General features: G+C 31.7%; 2 protein-coding genes across 2 annotated transcripts in view; one reads left to right on the forward strand and one right to left on the reverse strand.

Moving 5' to 3' along the window:
• The window catches only part of LOC107165117 (uncharacterized), a 125,599-nt gene extending 99,585 nt beyond the window's left edge, over positions 1 to 26,014 (forward strand). The window contains exon 3 of the mRNA XM_015513202.2: positions 23,694 to 26,014. Within this exon, the coding sequence (XP_015368688.1) occupies positions 23,694 to 24,047 (354 nt within the window). The 3' untranslated portion in view covers positions 24,048 to 26,014. The remainder of the gene's footprint in view (positions 1 to 23,693) is intronic.
• On the reverse strand, positions 18,759 to 19,852 carry LOC107165118 (uncharacterized). Its single transcript, XM_089222397.1, has 4 exons — positions 19,725 to 19,852; positions 19,445 to 19,655; positions 19,017 to 19,366; positions 18,759 to 18,944 (listed from the first exon to the last, which is right to left on the reverse strand). Exons 2-4 carry the CDS (start codon positions 19,581 to 19,583, stop codon positions 18,783 to 18,785), a joined length of 651 nt encoding a protein of 216 aa, XP_089078523.1. The 5' UTR covers positions 19,584 to 19,655; positions 19,725 to 19,852; the 3' UTR covers positions 18,759 to 18,782.
• Positions 26,015 to 26,425: the final 411 nt, after the last annotated feature.

Genomic DNA, 26,425 nt, shown 5'->3' on the forward strand with positions numbered 1-26,425 from the left:
TATTGTTTCAAAATTCATTATTTTTGCGTTTTTCAAAATCGAATAACTTTTTTCAGTTCTAATATCAAAAAAATAAAAACAACGTTGCACAGTTGAAATTCCCTTTTATCTGTTGTGAGAATTTCGTTTCTTAGTTATGACTGTAGCCTTCTCGGTTCTTTCCCGCGCGAAACAGTTTTTGCAATGTTACTTACTTGTAAGACGGAGACAACACATGCAGGTGTAGCGTCCTCTTAACGCATAAAATCCCTAGAAATTTTCAAACAGCTTATTCGGACAACCCTGTATACCTATAATACGACCATAAAAATATAATTTAAAACAAAAACAATTGTTCGTAATCGTGAAATAAACAACAGGATGGCAGATAACTGCAGCCCCTAACCGACGCCCAATTCGTCGGGCGCCGGCGTCAGTGCGTCGATTATTGTAGAACGCGTCGCAACTTGATAACTCGCTCTGTCTCGTGTAAATAATATATTATCGTGTAATTTACACACACACATTCAGGTGTATATAGATCAAAAGTTAAGCCTACGCGCGTGTGTATAGATTGTTGTCGGGTAGGAGGGGGGCGTAGGCGTAAGATATTCGTGTCGATGCGATGTGCATCGGAGCGTTGCGTGCCGAAACGAGTTTCGTCGCTATTACGGATATTAATTCGCTAACGAGCCGAACATTCCATCTGTACGCCGCTAATTATGGTAAAGTATTCCGGTCTCGGGGTTAATTATTATTATTATTAATATTACTGTGAGTGAATTACCTGTCACGTGTGTTCGTCGAGCATTTTAGGTCATGACAATAATGATGTATATTGCGACATTGCGTTACGTACACAACTCAAATGCCCACACCGATCAGCCGGTCCATCCCGGCCTTTTTTCTATAATAGCTCCTCCTCGTTGGAATCGCACGCCCTGCCGATATTCTGCAGGATATCATTATCATTATTATTATTATTATTATTATTATTATTATTATTATTATTATGTGTACATGGACGAACATAATATAATAGTTATGCAATGTGATGTGAGCATCGTTGGCGGTATGCGGTCGGAACTAAAGCGATGCTATAATCCCACATCCACCATCATGTCATTTCGATATTCCGAAAATTCGTCATCCATATTGTCGACCTTTGTTGACCGAATTGAACTGGACGACGAACACAGCTTTTCGTTGTTATAAAATATGTCTTATAAATAATATTATTATCCATTGCATAGATTATAATATTATGATAACTAACGTATAACCGTATACATGATGGAGTTCGTAATGATTATGGAAATCTGGGGCATGTGGCGAATTTTTAAAAACAAATACTGAAATACACCATCACGAGGGTTATAGACTTTACCATCAAACACTCTCTAGTTTACTATTAGTCTACATTACAGGTGTCGGAATAGTATAATTATAGTATATATTATTATTGGTACCTACGATTTTGGTCTAAACGTTTAACACCCCTTCACAAAAATTGTTCGCCCCACACTCTCCACCCGTCAAACCACCGCTGACGTCGTCGCTCTCATTTTTTCTTTTTTTTCGGAAAGGGTTAATTATTGTTGGACGAGTTTATGTTATATATACATATACACGTATATACGGGTATCGTGATTATTCATATTGTCTAATGTACAACATTATAGAACTTTGTAAAAATAATTTTGTATAAATTGCAGTGCGACGTCGTGACGATTGGTGGTGTGGTGCAGGCCGAAGGGTTCATGTCCTATTGCCATAGTAACATGACGTGCCATGTGCCATGAAATCGTCGTGTGCAGTGCACGGCACAGTCACAGTGTTATAGTATACACCCTTCTACCCCTCTCCGAAATCACACTGCACCGGCCACGGGTTTGCACTGTAGCTCAATAGCTGCAACAACAACACATCACCTTTTTTCCCGGAGCCCTGCAGTACCTATATAGATTTATCATTTGAACATCATCATTATTAACTAATAAATACTGTACGGAACAATGGTCGTGTCTGTGGATACGTGATGTGATTTTTGAATTTCAAATGATAAAAAAAATAAATAAAAAACGGATTTATAGTTCGGCGAGTGTGGGAAACATATATATTATATATATATATATACACGCGTAATTGCTCGTGTTGGTGGAATCAGTGGCGGGTTGGTTACCAATAGGTTAGACACACGCGTGGCGCTAAACGTATTTCGTAGACGACGACCTCGGGCACAGATTCTGAGTGAGTGTGCTTCTCCGCCGTCGGACGGAAGCGGAAAAAAATTGCCAATTCCGATTCGACAACGAGAACGATAAAAAAAAAGAAGAAAAACTACTGCGGGCGAATCGCTCGACTGGCGCTAAATGATATTGGATAGTATAAAAATACACATTCGACATGAATGATGTTTGGACGACGATAAAATAATATATTTTATTAGGTACATCGATATATTATGAGTAATTGTTTAGTGTATGGCATGTCGGATCAGCGTCGACGGATGTTTGAAAAGTCATAGGAGATAAAATAAAAAAAACTAATATTATAATATAATATAATAAAATATTCATGCTCGCGTGTATACCGTGCAGTTTATAGTAATAACTATAGAGCCCGATTTAAACGCTGCACTTCAGTTCTATACAAATATGCTCTAAACAATAGCCAAAAATGCATTTTACCAAAAAAATTACCTTAAAAATTCCATATATATTTTTAATATAAAAAAATTGTTATTTTAATTTGGAATTTATAAATAACATATAATAATTGATTTGATGGTGCTATGAAGTTGACACGCATATGTTTTGGGGCAATGTTATTCATTGTAAACATACCAAAATATACATTTGTATGATAGGTTAAATTTGTATATAGTATATTGAACAGATATACCCAACAAAAAGGCCCGATAATGTTATAAAAATACTCGAAAAATGCAAAAAAAAAAAAATACGAAATAAAATGTTTAGCTTTGAAACACTCGTTATACATGAAACCAATTATGTACTTAAAAAGCATTGTGCATAAGATACCAAATAAGTATGCACATTGTATTGTAATCCGGATCCTAGTAGTAATAATACGAGTATATACTTTTTATAATAATTTATTAATGATTGGCGGTATACGCGTACCGATCGATCGAATATCGACGAAAAGATATCATCGTAACGACCGTTCGATATAATATTTTTATAATACCTATTTATACCCACACCTACAATATTATTATTATTATTATTAGTATGTTGTTGGTACATTATAATAATATATAGATACATTGTGTATACCTATACGAGTGTAGTGCGTTCTCGATACCTATGAAATATATAAATATACTTGTTACAATATACGTCATATATATTATTACATTATTTATGTATAGAAAATTACGTGTGTAAGGCGCGTGATTTGGGACGAGGGCAAATCCATATAGCCGAGTCCCGCGCCACATCGTTACGGGTGGGTTAAGTAGGTATTATAGGTAGGTAGGTAGGCAGCTATAACAATTTAATGTTTATAATAGGTAGGCCGGTGTACTTAATTGCCGATCAGAGATAACCGCACGTTACCGCAGCAGCAGTCCGTTTATAATATTATGGTTGCAATCTAAAACCACTTTTCCCTCTCTCGGCTCTCTAACTCTCTCAAACCGTTTATATGCTATCATCTCTGCTGGTAACACAACGAACCCAATCTTCGTCATTATAACCGTTTCGTATACGCTTCGTCACAACGGTTCTTGCGTGTGTATACATAGTGATTCGTTAAGCATGGTAACTACCTCCTCATGTCCTTTGATCACGAGCAATAGTGTATTGGTGTATGATCCAAGCTCACTTTATGCTGTATCTTTTAATAATGTTTTATCGTGTGTTCAAAATTTGATTTTTGGAATTTTAAAACATATTTACTGACTATATTTTTAAAATTCTTGAGATTTTTCACACTTCTTACTATCCATAAGAATATATATATTGCAGAGTCTTAAACTTCTAATTTTCAAACGAGAACCGGGAAGCCCTTTTCAACTGTAAATTATTTATTGGGTAGGGGAGGGAAGTGACTAATTCTCTACCCGCACTTGCCAATGATAATTGCAACCGAAGTTTTTTTTTTATGTATTTGAACTAAAAGAAATCTAATACTTTATGACGATTCATTTAAATCGCCAAGATATGATGAAAAATTCAACTATAATTTCATTACATTAAATAATGTACAATTATTTAACAATTTCGCCATAACATACTATACATAATACCTAATAATGTTTTTGTTTTTAATTTGAATAAATTCTTGTACAAAAAAGTGTATAGTTACATAATATTTCCTAATATGTTTTACTCATACCTATATATAATATTAATTCATTCGAAAGATGTTATAATAATGCCATAACAAAACATACAATACCTAACCTATACCGGCTATACCTATGAAATGAATTATTTGATAATTCTTAATTATTAATGACGTTAAAATCATATTTTTATTACATCATTCTTAGGGGAGTGAGCGAATCCCCCTTAAAATACGCCTCTGATAACCTAACCTAACCTCTGTTTATACCGCGTTCATGGTTCATATTTTAGAACACTTACTTACTGTTGACTGTGCAGTGTATTTATCGTATACTATATTATATTCGTATAACGGGTATATTTATTATTCATATAGGTACCTATATTAAATGTGTGTGTTGGTATAAGTGTGTTGTCGTCGTCGTCGCTTAATAGTATTTATATATAATAAACAGTAAACACGCACGAAATGTATAATATACATAATTTATATTTTATACACAGATAACAAGTATTAAAATATATAATTTACATAATACTCGGTTATGTTCAGTGACGAAAAGAACTATATAAATAGAATATTCAAATTCATTTTCATGTTATTGGGGTTTTCACGGCTTGTAATGCGTTAAAGAATCGGATGACTATATTTACGCGAAAGCTGCAGTTTTATGCGCCATGATTGACGTGTTATTACGCAGTTTGTCACCGCACTCGAGAGACGTTGTGTCTTAACCACGATTAAAGATATATAGGTTGCACATCGACTACTGATAAGGTGATATACGATATGACCACGGTCGTATATAAGACCGTGGATATGACTATTGCAATAATTAATGTGTAGCGCTCCAAGCGGAAATATTCCATATTATAAATGCTGTAATGTAGGTATATCTTAAATCGTGTTCTTAATATTATTAAAATTCAGTAAATACGAATACCGATTTACAGTCACTTACAAATATTACGAATACCGATCTACGATTAATAACAAATATTACGAATACCGAAATACTTGTCATTCGAATAAATAAAAAGGCGGTAAAGTATATTATATCACCTGCAAATTATCATAATAATATGCGAGATACTTTAAAATTAGTTTTGCATTTTGACACATGGGCGCTAGTAGTTAATTATTTACAGCTCTTTTATATAGTCACTTTGTAAATCAATCTGAAAGCCGTTTATTATAGGACGATGTGCAACCTGTATATCTTTAATCGTGGTCTTATTTAATAAATTTAATTTTTCCCGCCGTTTTCGACACCTATCCAATTGTCATAATACAATTGAATAATGATGGCACAGTTGTATACATTTATTGAGATACGGTACATTATCGTATAAGAATGTAGACTATAATATGTTGAATTTCAGAAATTATCTTTCTCGCTGCTGCAGTACACTATTGAATAGTTTGTATATAATCAATATTAACTCGGAGACTTGGGCCGCGGGCAAAAGTCCATAAGACCCGCAGATGATTTTAAATCATTATCGCACGAATCTGCTGCAGGAGTGGAGGATTACGTATAATAATATTTAAAACGGAAGAATGCGGGCTGCATATTTTGGCAACGGACCGTCGAAAAGGGCTACGAAAATTTTTTTTTGGTGTTAAAATGCTCGAAATGAAATTCGGAAAGTGCCAGAAAAAAATATGCAAGAATTTCATGGGTTCTGCACCGTGAAACGTCCGCACGGAAAACACTATATTTCATCACTTGAATTATACTCGTTTGTTGACGTCACGTTTACGTTTAAATGTAACTTCCTTTTATGTTCTTTGTAAAATTGTTCAGATGTCGCTCCAAGAGTCTGCGGGCGTATTAAAGGGGTTGCTTTTCGTTTTGTTTTCCATTGTTCTATGTGCGCGCGGGAACGACTTGATATAATGTATACCGAGGGAGAGAGTGTAACCAACAGAAAAAGTATATCTAATATGCTAAGAGGTCGTACCTTTACGGCAGTTCATATATTATATATTATGTTGTATAAGATTATGTGCGTGTGTGTGTGTGTGAGAGAGAGAGAGAGAGAGCAGTTGGTCAATAATTTACTATTTCTCGAGTGGTCCGTTTATTATATATATATAGGTTTGATGTTGACTGTTAAACACTTAAATGAAACTCAAAACACACATAATTATTATACTCCAGTTCAGAGCAAGTATATATTATAGTGTGTAGTGTATATTATATTTAGCGTATGGATTTGACTCTTTTCTGCAGTAAACAATGTATTTTTTATGCGTGCTTAATTATATATTATAATAAAATCGAATTGATAAAAATGGACTTGTCACCTTTCTGCAGTTAGCGATTCATTTGTCAGCGAGCGCAGTAAAGTTGCAGCGATTGAATAAAGAAAAGTGAAAACCTGCGACCGTTATGTTACCGTATTGTTGCTGCAGGTGTAAAAAAGATGATCGGTGCTACAATCAAGACAATTTAGACAATTTAGACAATTTTATAATGATGATGATAATAATTATTAAAATACATCATCGTATAATATTATAAACTGGATGTTATATGCGTTCGAGGTAAACGTTATTGTATTACTATGGTAGCTTTTAAAAATAAATTAGTAACACTAAAATAAACTAAATCGTTTTTTTGGCAGCTCGCTCGTGCAGAATTAAATGACCATTAGTCACATGAATTAAGTTTATTAATAAATGCGTTGTTTTGAAATAAGTCGGACCAAGAGTAACTTTTTTATGGTTGTAATTAAAACGTTAAAACATTTTAACCGAGAGTATTTATCAAATTAAAAACTTTGATTTAAACTCTTGTTATGGTAAGTATTCGATGCATATAGCAGGGGCGGCTCCAGGGGGCCCTAAGAGCCCCCCAAGCCCATATATATAAAAAAAATGTATATTGTTAAAAGAAAGCATAGGTACGACATGCACAAGTATGCAGATATAGGTATGACGGTATGTATGATGTACCTGCTATTTATATTATGAAGAACCTGTAAGACTATTAATAAACTATATATATTAATATAAAATATACCATGGTATGATACTATGATAGTATGTTCGAAACATGAATTGCGTAACACACATTTCTGTACGAACTACGGAAATACTAAGAATATTATCTAGATAACTGATAAGAATTATTTCTTTTTTTGTTTTATAAAACAACTATCCGCGGCGTCTATGGCCATTGGATGTAACAGTACATTATTTATTAGTATATTATTATTATTATATTATTGTTATTTGCTAAAATCTTATTTTATAAATAATGTTGTAGACCGTCGCGCGTCGCTTGTTTGTCCAATGCGGCAATATCATTGATCATAAGTTATGATGACCTTATGATTCATAACCTAACTGTTTACTAATCAATACCAATTTATGTTTATAATGAAGTAGATGTTCCAGATCAAATAGATCATAATATATTTGATATTTTTACTAATTCTAAAAATAGAAGACTGTAATTCATGTTGTAAAAATTGTTTTTTTTTTTGTTGGAAAGTTTTGTGAAATTATTACTTCCCCCCCTCAATCAAGACTCCGGACCCGCCCCTGGCATATAGGCGTATCAATACATATAATATGTATATAATATACACTGCGTTCATGTGTATAGGTGATATTATTTTACCCCAAGATAAACGTTTATGTATTTATGGTAATATTGTTTGGAATTATTTAAAGAGTTTAAATGAAATGTTGTCTGTATCTTACTTAATAATAACAATACTGTGTTTTCTTTGTTTTACGACGATTCGAGTGTTTTCGACTTTTTATACGATTCTTATTTCAATTATTCAGTTATTTGTTATTAATTTTGACAAAAAATCAGTTACATTATTGTTGTAACATTACCATTATGTTGAAATTATACAACACAGCTGCTATTATGTTGTTTTTCTCTTGGGACATTACACAAGTGTCGAAAATTATTTATTCAGTAATTGTATATTATGTTATTATGATTTTATCAACCTGTTTTTATTTCGTTGTATAAGCCAACACTTTTGCGCCCACATATAACGCGTAGATATCCAACCAAGTCCCTAACGTAGATGTATAAACGAACTGGATAGCTTAAATATTATAATATGTATATAATTCCTACTTTTTACTCACATTCACACAGACAGTTAAAATAATGGTATTTTAATTGGGTTCGTATCATAATCAAACTTTCAGAAAATTTACATACGTCAGTATTCACAAAGTAAAACTACCCCTATAATCCCTCCTTTAATCAAATTTGGATTTTAGAATTTTTAAGCATACCCAAAGATCAATTTTTCTTAGACTGCATATACAATTAAAGGACTGAATGGATAGAACTTTTTATTTTAATATAAAATTTATATCTAAGGGAATGACTTTCTATAGAAAATGTCGATGTAAATCGAGATTCGAACGAGTATAGTTCCTAAAGTGACCTATCATAATAATTTTAAAATTATAGTAATGATTATTGGATAGATAAAATAGGAGATTTCAATAAATTAGTAGGTAGTGCAAGAACGGAACACGCCAGTCAAAGTTAAGTGAAAAGAATTTAAAAATTGTGATATTTGAGAGAGTACTAAGAACCGAATTAATAATGTATAATGATTAAAAATATTTTAAAACTGTATGATATGTAAAATTTCTCTGAATATAATATATGTAAATTGTTTATAGTCTGTATATGATGATCACTAGACTATAAATGTCATATAATTTTTACATTTTGTGTAAAATCATTGTTGGTTATACTCAGAAACCTTCAGGTATCAATTTATAAATGAATTTACCATAAATCTTTTTACCATCAAAATTGTTCTTATAATCAGATTCACAAATAGGCTTTTTTTATTTTCAGTACTAAAAAATAAACATTAAAAAATGTATTATACATGAAACACTAGGGTCACTTAATGAAAATAAATAAAAATCATTAATTTTAACAAAAGTATAATATTATTATTATGTAATATGTATATAACTTTTTACTTGCAGCTTAGATTTTATGCTACCGATTTTAAAATATTGCTCTTTTTAAGTGAACGAAAATCTTATGTGCTTCATTGACATTTCGAGCGTATTATACGTACATCATACAACGTCAGACCTGTTGAATGCGCCGTTTAAAATATTTTCATTATTATCGTATGACGCAGTGCTAGTAATTATTTATTCGGTGTCAAAAAATTAAAATATTCAAATAAAAGGGGACTACTGCAGGCTGCTATAATATAATAGCCTATAATTACCCTTACCTGTGTATATAATACAAACAGGTCGTCACATGCTTAATGCTTATAAAGTTATAACAGTTTATACCGATAAAACGTTCGCTTTTATTATTTATATGTTGTACGGTTTCGATTTTCTACGCGCCACAAGTATAATAAAATAATAATAAAATAAATGCTTCTCTCAAATTTTCCGGGCCGCCGTCGATTTCGTAGCCCCTAAAATACATTCTAAACACTAGGAAGCAAATCATTATGACCGAATCTCATTGTTGATAAATGCGTATTTGTGCTTGTACGATTTTTTCAGTATATATACATAATACGGTCAGATAGAGAACGACAAATGCGAATTGCAGCACAACGACCGTATTATGATTTATATTATATTATATTATAATCAACGACAAGACTACGACAATAATATTGCGGTTGTTAAAGCCCCTATATATAATATGTATATAGGTTAGACGGGTACAGTCTCGCGAGATTTATACGTTTTATATATGTTATTATATATTCCTAGTTATTAAAATGTTTGTACTAAGGTCCTTAAAACTCGTTTTATAAAATACACGAACTATTGGAACTAATATTTATAATACTCGGGTCGTTTCTACACAAATTATTAATGTTGATAGATTAATATTATAATGACTAATATTTGTGACTACATATCTTACAAACCTAAACCATGTGGACCTTTTATCTTTAGACCACAAAATTTAACAACTTAAAAACTACTCATTAGAATTTTGATTTCAATACATCTGCAACAAATTCTCAAAAGAATTACCGCTAAATAATTTACAGTAATAAATTAGTGTTCTCATTTGAAAAACAAAAGTTTGTAGGACATTCATTAAGTGGTGCAAAAAATCTCAAGAATTTTGAAAATATGGTCATTGCGTATATTTAAAGATTCCAAAAATCAGATTTTGAATATATTCATTATTAAAGAAAAAAAAGGGATGAACATGCTTGGTGAATCACTCTGTATAATATAATAATAATATGTGCCCATATGGTTAGGTGTCGGGAGCGAATACGATAGAATTTTAAAGAGCAGACGACGATGTCTAGCGGATATATATGTTTATTATTATTGTGATTTGTGAACATGGGGAGTCTGCGTACATATTATAATATCGACGTAGTAATAGCCGCAGTAGAATATTATTCCATTTATTACCCATACACATACCGTGTGTGCCGGTCGGATCAAAAATCGAACACTTAAACGTTAAAAAAAAAACACCACTCTCGTCTACTGAAGTTCGCACATACATATATGTATACATGTCATAATAAACTTGCTCGTTCGTTATGTACGTATTATGTGATGCGTGCGTGAGCGAGTGTGGAAAACAAATAAAACGTTTTTCACGGGCCCATGAGTTTTATTATTGTTAATAAAACGGCGTCGGTGTCGGTCGTATTACTCGTATTATATAATAATAAAATAAAAAATCAATATGAGAGGGCACTCAGCATTGCGCACGTGTACCTACCTATTATATTAATGATGATTCTCGCCGCACAACAATATAAATATCATTCGAAAATGTGTTTTCAGCCAAAAACCGCGACGGACATTAATTACCATCGTGTGAGATTATTATTTTTTAGCGGCGAAATCGTCCGAGCTACACATATATGTGTAATAAATTATATCATTATTGTACGATACAGACATTATAATGTAGGCGTTATTGCGTTAAGCCACTGCAGCTGACGTATACAACTCGCTATATATAATATTATAATCATTCTCGTTCAATACATTTGTATAAAATTATTATTTTTTCGTAATAAAATAATAATAATAATAATAATGTAAAAGAGTTTTCGGGAAACGACGGACGACCGCGCTGCGCCGCCGCCCACTTTACTGCCACGTCAACCCCGCTCGCAGTTTCTGGTGGTGCTCCGCGTGCAGCCAGTACGCGCCGTGACAAAGCCGCTCCTCCCTCGCCACCGCTCCTGCCCTCACTGTACACATCCACCCTCCCTATCTCCATACACCGAAAGTGTAGCACGCGCGTGGCACAAAAGGTATATATATATATATAATATATAATAGAGTTAAAACGAGCGTTTTATTCGGTACAAACGGTTTTCTAACAAGACTCGTAGTAATATCGTTTATATATATATATATACACACACTCGTATACCTTCTCCTATCCACCCCTTTTCCGGTGGGGGTATACGGACGATTTAGGTGGCGGGGAGGGTGGGGATGGCATTACGGTGGCGGCGGAGGCGGAGGGAGATCAATAAAACGAACTGTTCGCCGCCGCCAAGAGAGTATATAACAACGAAGGGTGGCGCGGCAAAGTGTTTCGGGGTGGGTTGCGGCGAGGGGTACGGCGGCGGCGACGACTATTATAACTACATAAAACACGCTAATGGCTCAATACGCGCGCCGCACACACACACACACACACACACACTCACAGACATTTTTCGTATGTATACATATTATACGAATTAACGACCCCGACCTGCCGCCGAAGCCATTTCATTTCCTGCACTTCCTCCTTTGCGCAGAGCGCCCTCCGACGTCGACGAAGGATCTCTCTCAAAAATATATAATAATAATAATAATAATAGTGACACTGTGCAGCAGCAGTTAAAGTACGATTGGCACTGGCGATGATGTGCTCAGGACGATGCGGTGGGGTGAGGTGGTGGCGTTGAGGCGACTCTCCGCGCGCGCGAGATCATTAATTCGGCCCCGGCGATGTCGGCGGGATTGACACGATTATAACCACCCCGCCCGGTCTCAGACCGTTGAACCTACATAGTATCATCGGTTGGCATATTCCGTGTCGGTAGTCGTATTTTTTATTTTTACCGAGGAGGTAATCAATCGCGTCGGTCCATCCCCTTCCCTCACCACTATATATTGGCCCTCGTCGCCCGGAACGATTAAAGCACGCCGAAAAAAAATTACAATATACACACACACACACACACACACACATATATATACATAATTCTGTGTACCTATATATAGATATATAGGAATCACCATTATGGTAATTGGATTTCGTTTTTTTTATCCTCCACGAAATCGTGTTTTACCTTTTTACGAAAACAATAAAAATAAAAAATAACTAAAGGCAAATCGCGTGCGGTTCGTGTTTATAGTTTATACAGCAGCAATCTATGTAGTACGTACATATTTAATATAAAAACTCGCACAATAATGATCGTTGTCGTCGAACTATATTCGCGTATACTAATAACTAGTAACTATATAGTATATACGTCGTATAAATCTAATATTATGTTGTACTTATATCGGTGTGTGACTGCGTTCATTTTTGGATTTATAAAGATTTATAATAATAATAATAAATGCGAAACTATACTTTTATAATACCTACTACGGTACATAATAATATTATATTACTTGTTTTATTATTTATTATGACATAATATTATAATACTTTAGGTAAATATAATATTGTAATTACTGTTCACGGAAAGACCGCTGGTAGGTATTTACCCATAGGCGTATTTATAGCACAACGAATGCGATAATTACGAAATATTTGTTTTCGATAAATCCTGTGGAATAATAAAAAAAATATGAAACTGTATAATAATATCATGATTATTGGATATCAAGTACTCTCTAAATACCAAATGAGCGGTGACGAAATAATAAAATACGCGTCGTGCAGTTAATCAAATATCGTTCAAAGTTTCTGAGAACGATTGAACATCACATATTATATTAATCTCGACTGATGACTAACTAATAATAATGTTCTCGAGTGTGTTTTATTACGAAAATATTTTAAATATTATTATATATAATTATTTTTATTAAACGTGTATCACCTCCTAATATTGAAAATGGACTGCGTACCAGCTATTTAAACTTGACACCAAGTTTTCGGCACGCAATATCTCATTATACCTAGTTGATGTTTTTGTTACTGTTTTTATTTATTATAGCGATAAAGGTGCATAATATTTTTGACAACTATGCATTATATTATTGTGTTATTCATATTATATTTTTATGTTTTTATTACCGTATGACTAAGGTATTATTTATATGCGCTACGCCGCTACGACGTCTCATCATCATAAAGCAATTAACGTTTCGGAAAAAAAAAATTTAAATGTTATTTATCGTAAATCGTAGTAATATGTTATTGGGGACATATTTATATCGGAACAAAAACATTTTTACCGCTCTAATTGATCCGTTGGCCGGCGTCAAATCATCTGGCTCTGCGCCCGATTTTCAATTATCATTATTATCGTTGTTGAAAACAATATTTATTTTTCTAATACATTTCTGGCCGCAGTAGTAGTCGTATTTGTACATGTCGTCTGGAAGAGCTGCAAGACGATCATCTGTGTGTAAAAGAGTTTTTCGTAAGTTCAAAAAACCATCGCAGTTGTTGCTTCTCGATGCAATAAATTTTGCAGGCACGACGTGTAGACACGTTTTTTAGTTTAGTGAGCAGATTCAATAGACCCGTGACGTATTATCATTATCGTGATATTGAGTTGAAAAATAAATATAATAAATTGTGGCATCAATCCGTGCTGGAAATTCCGAGCGGAGTTCTCCCCTGTGGTGCAACCGCTGTGCAGCTGTACATGTCTAAACAAAATGATAGTATTGAAGCTGTGCAAAATAACTTCTTGCGATTTATGTCTTTTAAATTTAACATACATAGGCCACCACATGGTTCATACGATAATATTTTAAATTATTTAAATCTTATTCCACTTAAAACTAGACGTTTACAACTGATCTTCATAAATTAATTAATGGCTTAATCGATTGTCCTGATTTACTTTATTTGATCAAATTTAAAATCAATTCCTTTAATACCAGAAATCCTGAACTTTTTTATCCTATCCATTCTGATAAAAACTATATATTAAATAGTCCTGCAAATCAGTTAATGATTGCTGGAAATACTTATACTTTTAATTTTAACTAGTTAAGTTCATTTTGTATTGTCTAACTTTATCTCTATTATTATTATGTTTCCTGGATAACACGTAGTTTTGTAATTATTATTCATATTGATTTTTGTATATTTCTCATTGTATACTTTACTAATTAATAATTATCATAATTGTAAACCCTACTGCTGTAATTTAAACCATTTGTTTAAGGACTTTGTCCGTTTAATTATCATAAATAAATAAATAAATAATATATATTATATGATTCCAACATTATTCGAGGTGGCGCGTAAGTTGTGATTTGTGCGCAAGCGCGGTTCATTACGCTAATGGTAAAATATCGAAACGTGAGCGTATTTACCAAACCGCGTGCAATCGTCATGTGCCCGATGGAGGACCGATCGCCGTCAAGGGTGGTGGTGCCAACGCGTGCGGTGTAGCGTGATGGTGTTCGTCTGCAGAGGGTTTCCGTATTTATTCCTTATTCGTGTTATCGAATCAATTTAGTTATTGTTGTTGTTGTATAATAATGGTAGGTGTAAATAGGTACGGAAAAAAGTCACTAGACTTCGCGCAAAACCGATCGATTTATTCAAATTTGAATGGCTCTCATTCAGTCAATTTTGGTTTTAGAGCCATGGTTGGTTGGTCAAAATGACTTAAAAAAATTCAGTTTGTCCGAATTTGGTATTAAAAATTTGAAATTTATCTGAAAATGTGTATTTATATTTTATATACCACTGGTTTGTAAAAAAAATTCTTTTTTTTCCAACATAATCTGGCCGAGAAATTCAGTGTTCCCTAAATTGGTGAACATGCGGTATATATATATATATCATAGTGTAAGAGTTTTAACTGAAATGGTATATTAATGCTGTAATATTTAATTAGAATAATTAATAATAATTGTTGATGAAATTACCATAACTGTATAGCTTCAGTTATGTTATTTTATTGATCTTCGCGTATAATAGAAAGACAAAATCGTCGAGGATACAACACGATCGCACGATTTCCCGAAAAATATAGAAAAATAAAAATCGACGTCATTATACACTGCACGTGTATAGTATTCGATTTCGTGTTGTACGATTTTCAATCCACGTGACAGAAATATCAACGGAAGACCTCTAAAATATACATTACATAGGTATTATAGGTATATACATTTTATGTCGATAATATCCTAATGGGATATTATTTTCTACGTTTTTCTATTATTAAAGGTGCCGTATAGTATTAAGTTTATTTTTGAAAATCATTACATCCTTCAACTCGTACCTGTATTATATATAAAAAATATATATATCAAATAAAGCTGATTAGATCGGTTCCTATAACATTGTTTTTGTCTGCGATTTAACCCCAGGTATGTTTATTGCAACCTTTTAAAGTTATAAGTTATAATTATACCCAAACATGTTGTAAATTGATATACAAGTACAAAATGTATTTATAATATTATTTATTATTAGTCATATAGGTACGAGTACAACAAGTCAAAGTATTTTTTATGAAATAATATAATTATAAAAAACCAACACGTTCAATTCCGTGGAGGGAGAGCATTGTTACTATATTACTATATATTAGTATATTAAGTTAACTCGTTTAACAATATAATAATAATAATAATAATAACGCGGGTGGGTGTAACCGTAGTGGTATAACAAGAGTGGTATCTTTGCCTCTGTATGTAGATTAGGTTATATGACCATCATACATTATTAAAGAACTGCGGATTTGGGTTACATGTTATGTAGCAGAGCTGTGGCTGCTCGAAACGACGATTATTATTATTATTATTAATATTATGATAATATGTTGTAGGTAGGTACCTACTACCTACCTGCCTTTACTTATATAGTTATATATTATTAGATTATTGTGCTCGCTGTGTTACAGTGCATGACGTGTGCAGAGCAATTTACTTTGCTGTTCAATATTTTATTAACGAGACCCTATTAAACACTTGCTGCAATGCCGCCGCTACCGGTTCGCATTACGCATTCAAAGCTATAATATAATATTGTCAAGTGGTTATTATTTTGATTAATATTTTGTTTTCGTTTAAAGTAACAATATTATATTGTACCAACAGGTCGCGGTTGAAAAAAACGGTATTCGTAAATGTGACCCACACACAGTGCGGTTGGTAACGTTTTATTGGTGAAACAATTTTGACCTATATATCATGTCATTTTTCAAACGCGTTAAACAATGTAAAAGTGAATTAGAAGAGATTGTTATTATGATACCGACTGTGTCAATATTATTAAAATGAATAATAAATTTAATAGGACTTGATGTAGGTAGCGTAATACCATCAAGTGATAATTATATGGTAGTTAGGTACCGATTTAGCCATAACATTGGTATGTAATAAACCAATAAACTAATATCATATGAATGAGTTATTAAGGCAATTTATTTATAATACGATTTACTTATATATCATTCAAGTGTTATCGATAAATACTTTGAACCATCAAAACGAATAAAAATAATAATCTACTCATTCAAATAATGTCTCACCGTTAAACCGTTTATTAAATAATTAAAACGAATACGACGTAAAAATTAATTAATAAAATGTGTAATTATGCTATTTGTATTTTGTACTACCGGTAATTATTTTATACGCATATAATATATCATTAATATAAAATTATCTTCGTGTAATAGAAATGAATTACGGCAGTGAAGGCTATAAAAAATTTTAATTTCATTAAATTAATTATTAACTTCTTTATAATATTAGTTTAAATTTAAATTTTAAATTAATTGGTGCTCGTTATACCTTCTATACAGGTCGACATTATAATATTATACTGTAACACGACCACTAATCAATACGATTTAAGCACAAAACGGATTTTCTTTGCGAATTGTTTATACCATGATTCGTACAATTTACGTTTCAATTATAAACTTCGAATTGTATAATTAATATATTATATATAGAGAGAAAAAATTTAAAAATCACAAAACCACTTTGATGGGGGCTTGCGACTTAATTATTTTTTATTAGTTCTCAATTAAATCAAATGTAAATTATAATTTATGCCTGAATATATTTTTAATTCGTGTCTACATAAACGACCGTACATATATTATAAATATATATATATTGAACAAACTATCGGTATATAATATTATAGTTTGTATATCTGGTTTGGTACGTCCTGAAAAATAAGTTAAATTATTAACAGTAAATATGCTTGTTAAACTTAAAATTAAATGTTCCAAAGTTTTTTGGCTAAAACTATTTAATTTTTTTTTCACATTATTTTAGGACTTGTGTGTACTCATAGGAAACATATTAATGTTAAAAAAATATTCATGCGAAAAAATTATGATCTTGGATAAATTAGCTTTATACCGAGAAATGTTTTGAATTGCAAATAACACTTGTGGATGTCTTAGTGAGTTATGGGGCTTTCATAAATATATATTGTGCGTGTGCCTATATTGTGCGTGCGTGCGTGTGTTTGTGTGTTTAGACAATGCTCTCCGTGTATAAAATAATAGATGGTAAAAAAGTTTGCAGTGGTATTTTTTTTACGAACCCGTTATGAACCGTTATGGTCCAGTTGCTGCAGCAGTAAGGGTGTTTACAAATGGGCACGAAACGGAACAAGCTTTCGTGCAAAAATAAAGAGCAATGCGATCGAAAAGTCTAGAAAAAATAAAATGCTGACCCCATTTGTTAGATGGAATTAATTGTTATACTCTTTCTCGTTGCATATTAAAAAGTATTGATATTACACTTCGAAATCCAGCTCACTAATGTGCGTCATTTATCAATGGTCACTTAATATTTTATATTATGCTCTATAATATATTAAAATATTAAAGTCTATAATTAAATGATTTTTAGATTATTTTGGTACTACCCACCTATTTTATATTTATATGGCGATGACTGATTTTTTTCAAAAGGAAACAACTTTTTTACACAGTATATAAGTAAATTATTCTAGAAATAATATTATGATAAATAGGTACTATTTATATAACAAATAATACTTTAAAAGTAATTAATATTCACGGTAAATTCTGCTGTGAATGGTTAATTTGTATTTATTTTACAAACATATAAATAATTTATGTTTCAGAGCTGTAAAGAATACTTTTAAAAAGTATTTGAGTAAGTAAAAAATATATTGTTGAAAAAAGTATTTAAAGTAATATTCAAATACTTATTTATCCAACGTATTTGAGTATTACTCAAATACTTTAAAAATGTATTTGAAATACTTTTCAAATACTTATAAAAAAAAAAATATGTACAATTTATTCATCATTTTATTATTATTTATTATTGCATTGATTATTACATTTTAAAAACATTATTTGTTCAAAATGCTTGTCACTAATTGATGTTCTCTTTTTTGTTAACGTAGCTCCTCCTACACTAAATACCCTTTCAACCGAAGCACTGCTGGGGAGAGGTGTATTGTATTTAATAAATACCTGTCAACAGAAATAAAAAATTAATTAAATTTATCATATTTATCATAAGAACCAAAAAAAATGTATATGTACTTTTTTAAGTATAGGAAGTGATTGCAAACAATCCAAGTTTTTTGTTGGTGAAGTCCTAAAATATTGATTAATTTCAATATCTACCGAATCTATACCATTCATATTGTTTGAAGAAGACCACGTAAAAAAGTCCAATGATGGTTCATCATAACTTTCTACAATATTAGGTTCTTGAGTATTGGAAACACACTCTTTTTCATATATTTGTAAACAAGCATTTCTAAATGCATCCATAGCCATTTGCTTTCTTACATCATTTTTAATCCATGCCACTTTAAAATAAGGATTACTCACTGATGCAATAATTAAAAACTTATTTTGTAATAAATCCCCAAATCTTTTATTAATGCCTGAAAGATAAATTATTTTGGTATTAACTTAGTATAGAAACTAACTTAAACTAACTTTACTGTTAAAATTAAACATACCAGTAAGCAAAGCAGACACAAGAGGTTGTATACTTTTAGAAATGGTATCATCTCGAGACATAAGTGTAAATTTTGAAGAGAGTTCTTCAATTGTTGGCAGTAAAAATCCAAAGTTCATATGTTTGTCTCCTTGAAGCATGTCCAGACTTATGGAAATTGGTTGTAATACTTTTTCATAATTTCCCAAAACTCAATATCGTTTTTGTTAAACCTAGGTATTAAAATATATTAAATATATATTATTATGAGAAATAACAATTAAAATTATTTAATTTCTAACCTGACAATATCTAATTCGTCCATAGCTAATCTGAACTTAGATTCATTTTTGTTGAGATACTTGTATAAAAATGACACAGCATCATACCACGAGTTCCAACGTGTTTCACATGGTGTTTTCAAATAAACACCACAGTGCTTTTTTATCAAATCTGCTGATTTTGTAGAACGTCCTTGTTTATTCCAGAGACTTTTGTCCAACTTATCAATATCTGCCAAAATGTTTGGATGCTGATTCTATAAGTTAAAAAAAGCCAATTATGAATAATAATAGTAATAACTAATAATGATAGAATATAGGTAGGTATAACTAGTATTGAGTATTGTCCTGTACTTACTGATAAATGTTTACGAATGTTTGAATTTGAGCGTGTGTCAATTGTAAGTTCCTTTGTTCCCGGACAGTTCACACATTTTACTTTTAATTTTTTATAATAAATTTTGTCTTCAAGTACACATATAACTTTAAAATGTGCATTATACATCGGAAATGGAAATGGTACATTTTCAACAATATTGTTCATTTTAAACGTATAGCACAAAGTAGGTAGGTAATAAACTAATAAACGAATACGGTCAATACGGAATATCAGTACAAACTACAAAGACGCTGATGTGCTAACTGCTTGTGTTTCGTGCGACGTGCAATAAAGCCGAGAACGAGTCGTAGGTAATAGGTTTATTTGTGAGTTGTGGGATTATCCGCTGTGGTTTTTACGTGGTGACGGACAAATTTAATATATTATTACTTATTAGGTAGGTCATAACTCATAGCCCACATAGGTACCTACCCAAAGGCTGCAATACAATACTTATATTTGTATAGTCTTATAGATAATATTATGCGATAACTAAGTACTATTGTACTATTGTACGGCGACACGCAGTCGTAAACATAATATTTTAGTTCTCAAAATTCATAATCACTTCATTTAAACTTTTATCTATGAAATAAATCATTTAATTTATCTAGTTTTATAATATATAGGTATATTTTTTTCGTTGACAATTTGCGAGATGTGACATTTTGATTTTTAATAAAATAATATATTCATAAGTATAAAAGTATTTCAAATACGTTAGTATTCAATACCATAAAAAGGTATTTAAATACTATTTAAATACAAGAAATAAAAAAAGTATTTAAATAAAGTATTCAATACTTAAAAAAGTATTTGAATACCAATATTCAAATACTTTACAGCTCTGCATATAATATGTTTAAAGTTACTAATCATTATATTATTAGGTAGCTATTATTTTTTTTCAAAAATGTATATTTTATTTTGTATATACGATATTATAAACACCACGAAATTGTGCAGGAATATAATATCTGCTTTACTACATTTTTTTATTAATTGTATTCACAAATTTTTTTATTAATAAGTACACATAGGTATTGTTGACATTTTTATTATTATAAACACGAAAATAAATAAATTACTCGATGCTGTTCGCTTATCGTTATATTTATTTACAATTTATTATCTATTATCATTAAAAAAACAAGCCAAGTAGGTAGCATATATGCCTAACCTACCTATACTATTTTTTTATGCGATTTTAAAGTATACAATACATTGATTTAAGCGCCATTTGTCGTCAGATGTTTATTATTTACTCAAAGAGAAGTATAAAATAAATACAAGTTTTTTCTTCTTCGATTGCTATTTTATATTTAAATATAGTTTCGTTTCGTGAAATCGATATAGCCGATATAGGCGTGACAAAAACAGTACAAATGTTTGTTTTTGACAGAAAAGTATTCGGAGAAATTGCTTGTTGCGATTCTATATACCCAATACCCATTGCGTTTTGTTGTATAACATCGAATGGAAATAAATAATGAAGAATCGAAAACTGGAAAACTGTTTTCTATAAAACAGTGCAGCATTTTATTATTTTCGTCGTAGGTATACGTTGTTTCTTGATTTATAAAATATAAAAACAAACGATCATAATAATTTCATTCGGCTGATGGTATATAATAATAATAATGGCACCGTGCAGTAATTCGTTTTTCCGATAGTAAAGGAGGAATACGCCAATTTTACACAATTCAAACGGACGTCCAATCCAGACCATTAGTGGAATTTTTTATGAACGAACTGTGTTTGGATTTTTTTTTATAATTATTGAACAAACGATATTTACTAAATTCATGCGGGAGGTAGTTTAGGACAACAATACCTACGACCTACCTATGTCAAGGCGGGTTCAGGGATTTTCAACGTGAGGGTGGGGCCACTTTTATCTATCAGCTTTGAGTGGGACGTAATGATAATGGTGATGTTAAATCAAAGATGGTAGATTATAAAAATAAACTTTTATGTAATATTCATAAACATATTTTCAATATATAATAATATGTATAATATTATATACAATAATTGTTTACTCTACGATTTATAATTAAATAAGGTAATAGGACTAATTCTTGTTTCCGAAATTTTTCGGACTGCTAAACATTTCTTTAGGGATAGTTACGGAAATTCTTGTAAAGTAGTCGATAATTCGTATTAGCCCCCCCCCCCCCCCCAAACTATTCAATAAGTCCTTAATGGCATCTCTCCTACAAGCAACGGTATTGGTGTGTTCATAATATAATAGCATGTTGCAGCGTATTATATTTGATGCAATTATCTTCGTATATATATAATAACTGCAATTTCGGCGACCGGCTTTTGCAGATGTCGCATCAGCTCATCGTATGTTCGTCGAAAGAAGTATATTATAATATAACATGTTGTTGGATAATAACATCTTCTGTTTGGCGTGTACGTGATTGTTTGGAAATTTGGAGAAAAAAAAATGTTGACCTTCGGGGGTGGTGTTAACATAATGCATGCATAATACATATATTATACTGAGAGGTGTCGGTTTATAATATACATAATATATGACATAGATGTTTACTCGGATTTGAATAATGCAATACGGTGTTTTTAGTGCATTTCGCGTGCTTGTGTATTACTTACTCGCTACCTATTTTAATACCCTCGTCCGTTCCATATTATGTTATATTTGCCTCTTATATACTGTATACCTCTCCAATTGTAATAATATGTGCATAATGCATGTACATACATTATTTTATATTGTATAGCTGCACTCGATATCGAACAATATGTGTCACGTTTGGCACGGTTCAAATAAGGGACGAAATATGATCGTATTATCTAAATCATAATAATATATACTTAATATAATAATATTTTTTATCGTCTGCACGTAATTAATTTATTAGGTATACGCTGGGGAACCATGGCAAAACAAAACTGCAGTGTGCAGGTACCGTCGAATGTCATTGAACAGAGTTGGAGCTAAAAGGTTCATAATATCATAACCATTTTAGGGTTATTTTTGATTGCGTGAAATGCATTTTAATATTTATTTAAAATATTATATACCTATTTTATGAATTACATATTACGCATATCAACTATCCAATTATAAAAAAATACAAATAATAATATTCTCAAATCAAATTCAATGTTATAATAAATACATTATTACTCGTTGCAATGCATTTATTTTAATGTATTATGAGTATTTATGACATATAAATGATATATATATATATATATATATATATGTAAAAATGTTAAAATATAATATCCTGTCGTGTTAACTCGACATAAATTAAAGCTTACACATTATTATAATCATTATTATTGTTACTAATAAATAATAATAGTATGGGGTTTTGGCTTATTTTTACAAACTTATCAACGATGATGTGACGTGTGAAAAGTAAAAACTGTAAGATCACTAAGATCCTAGTGTCTAATAACGTACTGCTTTTGATGAAAGTGATGTAAAAATCCTAATTTTCATTTACGTTTCGGGATGCGTCCCCCCAACCCCAACCAAACGGTACCACCTATACGATGATGGCTTATATTATGGTAAAAAAAAAACTATTTTTTTTTTTTTATTAACTAACGGTTTTTCGTGTTGTCAACAGGTGAAGATTTGGTTCCAAAACAGACGGACAAAGTGGAAAAAACACGACACCGTGACGACGACGGAATCGGCGGACCCGACGACAGCAGCTGCCGCGGCGGTGTCGGCGGCACTCGGTGGCGGGCTGGCCAAGTGTTCGCCGAAGGCCGCGGCCGGCGCCAAGTTTCTCAGCGAGGGCGATGACCACTCGTCGCTGGAAGACTCGGAAAGCTGCTACAGCAGCGTGGACGCGGCCGAGTCCAAGGTGGTCACGGCCCGGACGCCGGAGTCGCTGCCGCCCACGTCGCCGACGACGGACAACGAGACGGCGGCCACGGCCACTACGACCACCGCCATGGCCAGGGCGCCCAGTTAGAGCGAAAACCTCAGTAGTTTTTATTAAAATATTATTAAAAAATAATAATCATTAACGATCAAATGCATAAACGAACGGATGATCGCCCGCTGTTGTATGTTTTAATATTATTGTGTTTGTTTTTTTTTTTTTTTTTAGCCTCGGTGTGTGTAATAATGATAATGATAATCGTAATTGTTATTATTGAAATAATTGTCCGTGTGTAGTGAAAAAGTAATCATTTAAAAATAATTTTTAAAAAAGCGACTCGGGGAAAAAAAAACAAAAAAATGATTTAACATTATTATTATTATTATATAGACTATACTAATGGTATACTATTATACATATTATTATTATTATTATGTATTTTTTTTTCATTAGATACCTAACATTTAGTATTATAAAACGTGCATAAATGTGTACTGCGTGATCAGAAACGATATATATCGGGTCTTTTGCCCGATTTTTACCCATACTTGATCGACATTTTAACGGAAAAAACGTCTCGCGGACCCACACTGTCCCTATATAATATATTACGACATCGTGACAACCGTTTTCGCTAATACTTTCGCACTATTCATTGTTATAATATTGTGTATTTCGATTGTAGTACCTATAATATTATTGTTAACTAAAAACGATCTAGAAGGAAAGACGTGTGCATCATATTCATTATTTTCTATATTATACGCGATTGTATCTTTTATTGTAATAAAATATTTATAATATTAAAAACGTTGACGCAAGGCCGTTATGTTCTTACCTCAAACTCTTGAAAAATCGCAAATGACTTACGCGCCCCCTCCCCCAATTTTCCAAAAAAAAAAAAAAAAAAATCTGACGCACTCTGAAATATGAAAATATTATATGTTTAAAGAGTTAAACATTTCACGATCACTGTGGTTGTTATCGAAAATAAAAAATGAATACCTACGCCTATATTATTTTGTCACGATTTAGTTACAGTATACCTATACCTAAAATATATATAGGTATGAAAATGATAACAATAAACGATAAGGCGAAATTTAGTTTTCACGGGTTAAACGTCTCTCAAATACGGTCCTTGCTGGTTTGTTGTATTGAAATATTCTTTCCTTCCTCGTTTTGTATATAATAAAATAATTATTATAATATCATTCTATTGACGTAGTAGATGACGCGCGCACGTTAATAGAGTGGTCCAAGTTTTTGATTGGCTATCCCCGACAAAACGTCGACATTTCCCGTCTGTTCGCGGGATTTTCGTTTTTCGACTTGTAATGTACAAAATATAGAATTATTACAGTAAACATCGTGATTTTTTCTCTAACGTTCGAATATTACCTATACCTACCTCTACCTCTACCTCTCTCACTCTCTCTCTTTCTCTATCTTAACGTCGTCTATATATTCATAATATGCTCTCTAAAATAATAACTTATCGCTGTACGTTATTCCTAATATGATCTACCGTTATAATTTTAAATATTTTTTATTGTTTAGACTGTATCTATCGTTTATACGGATATCTTGTATGTTTTTATGTAGGTGTAATAATGTGTAAAAAAAAGGTAGGTATTTTTTTTTTTTTGTAACAAAAAAAAATAATGTGTGGTCTACAACAGGACCTAAACGACGATCGATTCTACTGTATAATAGGTATATCTTCAAATATTAATTAGGTAAACAGAATGATTTTCGCGATACTTTTCCAGATTATTACCACGATAATTACGTGCCCATGATTAATATTGTACATCTATTTATTATGTACGCTGCACGCACATGATTGTGTTTATTATTATATTGTGTATAGAATGTGTATTGTGTACAGTACCTTTATGATAATATTATTATGTACCACCTTCAATGAATATTATTTGTGTATAAAAATCGAACGTGTATAATATTTAAAAAGATTTATTTTCAGTGTGTTATATGTTTTTTTTTTTTTTTAAACCGTCATAATAAAAATGTGAAAGGTTAATTTTATGATATTATTTGCGTTTTTGGTGTTTTCGATGTATTTACAAATTATAGGTACCTATTGATATCATCGTCAAATATAATTATTTTTTATGTACGGACGTCGTAAGAACGAGAAAAGACTGTTCATGCGTATTTCGGTCACTTCAGCGACACCTGTTGTTCTAATGTATATGCTACACAATGTGCGAGACACCGAGACGCCATCTAGTTTACGTTTAGTATTGCGACGGTCTTAAAAATACCTACACCAGATCGCCAAAAATAATAATAAATAATATTGTTTGATCCTTATGTTTAACAGCAGTGGACTAAAGTAAATCGGGAACAAAAATAAAATGAACACCACATCTGATCACTCGGTCACACAATGATGTACATTTAAACAGTGTAATATAAAATTATTTTATGCATTACCTATTATA

Source organism: Diuraphis noxia, unplaced genomic scaffold (assembly GCF_037042655.1).
Source record: "Diuraphis noxia isolate RWA-SAM2 unplaced genomic scaffold, SU_Dnox_SAM2 contig0003, whole genome shotgun sequence".
Classification (NCBI taxonomy): domain Eukaryota; kingdom Metazoa; phylum Arthropoda; class Insecta; order Hemiptera; family Aphididae; genus Diuraphis; species Diuraphis noxia.

What these genes read in the sequence shown, in the direction of transcription:
- LOC107165118 (XM_089222397.1), bottom strand. Translation starts at nt 19,583, where the DNA reads ATGCTTCAAGGAGACAAACATATGAACTTTGGATTTTTACTGCCAACA. An exon ending in TGTGTCTGCTTTGCTTACTG is followed by an intron (nt 19,367 to 19,444) that starts GTATGTTTAATT and finishes TTTATCTTTCAG; the next exon opens with GCATTAATAAAAGATTTGGG. An exon ending in CACTTCCTATACTTAAAAAA is followed by an intron (nt 18,945 to 19,016) that starts GTACATATACAT and finishes TTCTGTTGACAG; the next exon opens with GTATTTATTAAATACAATAC.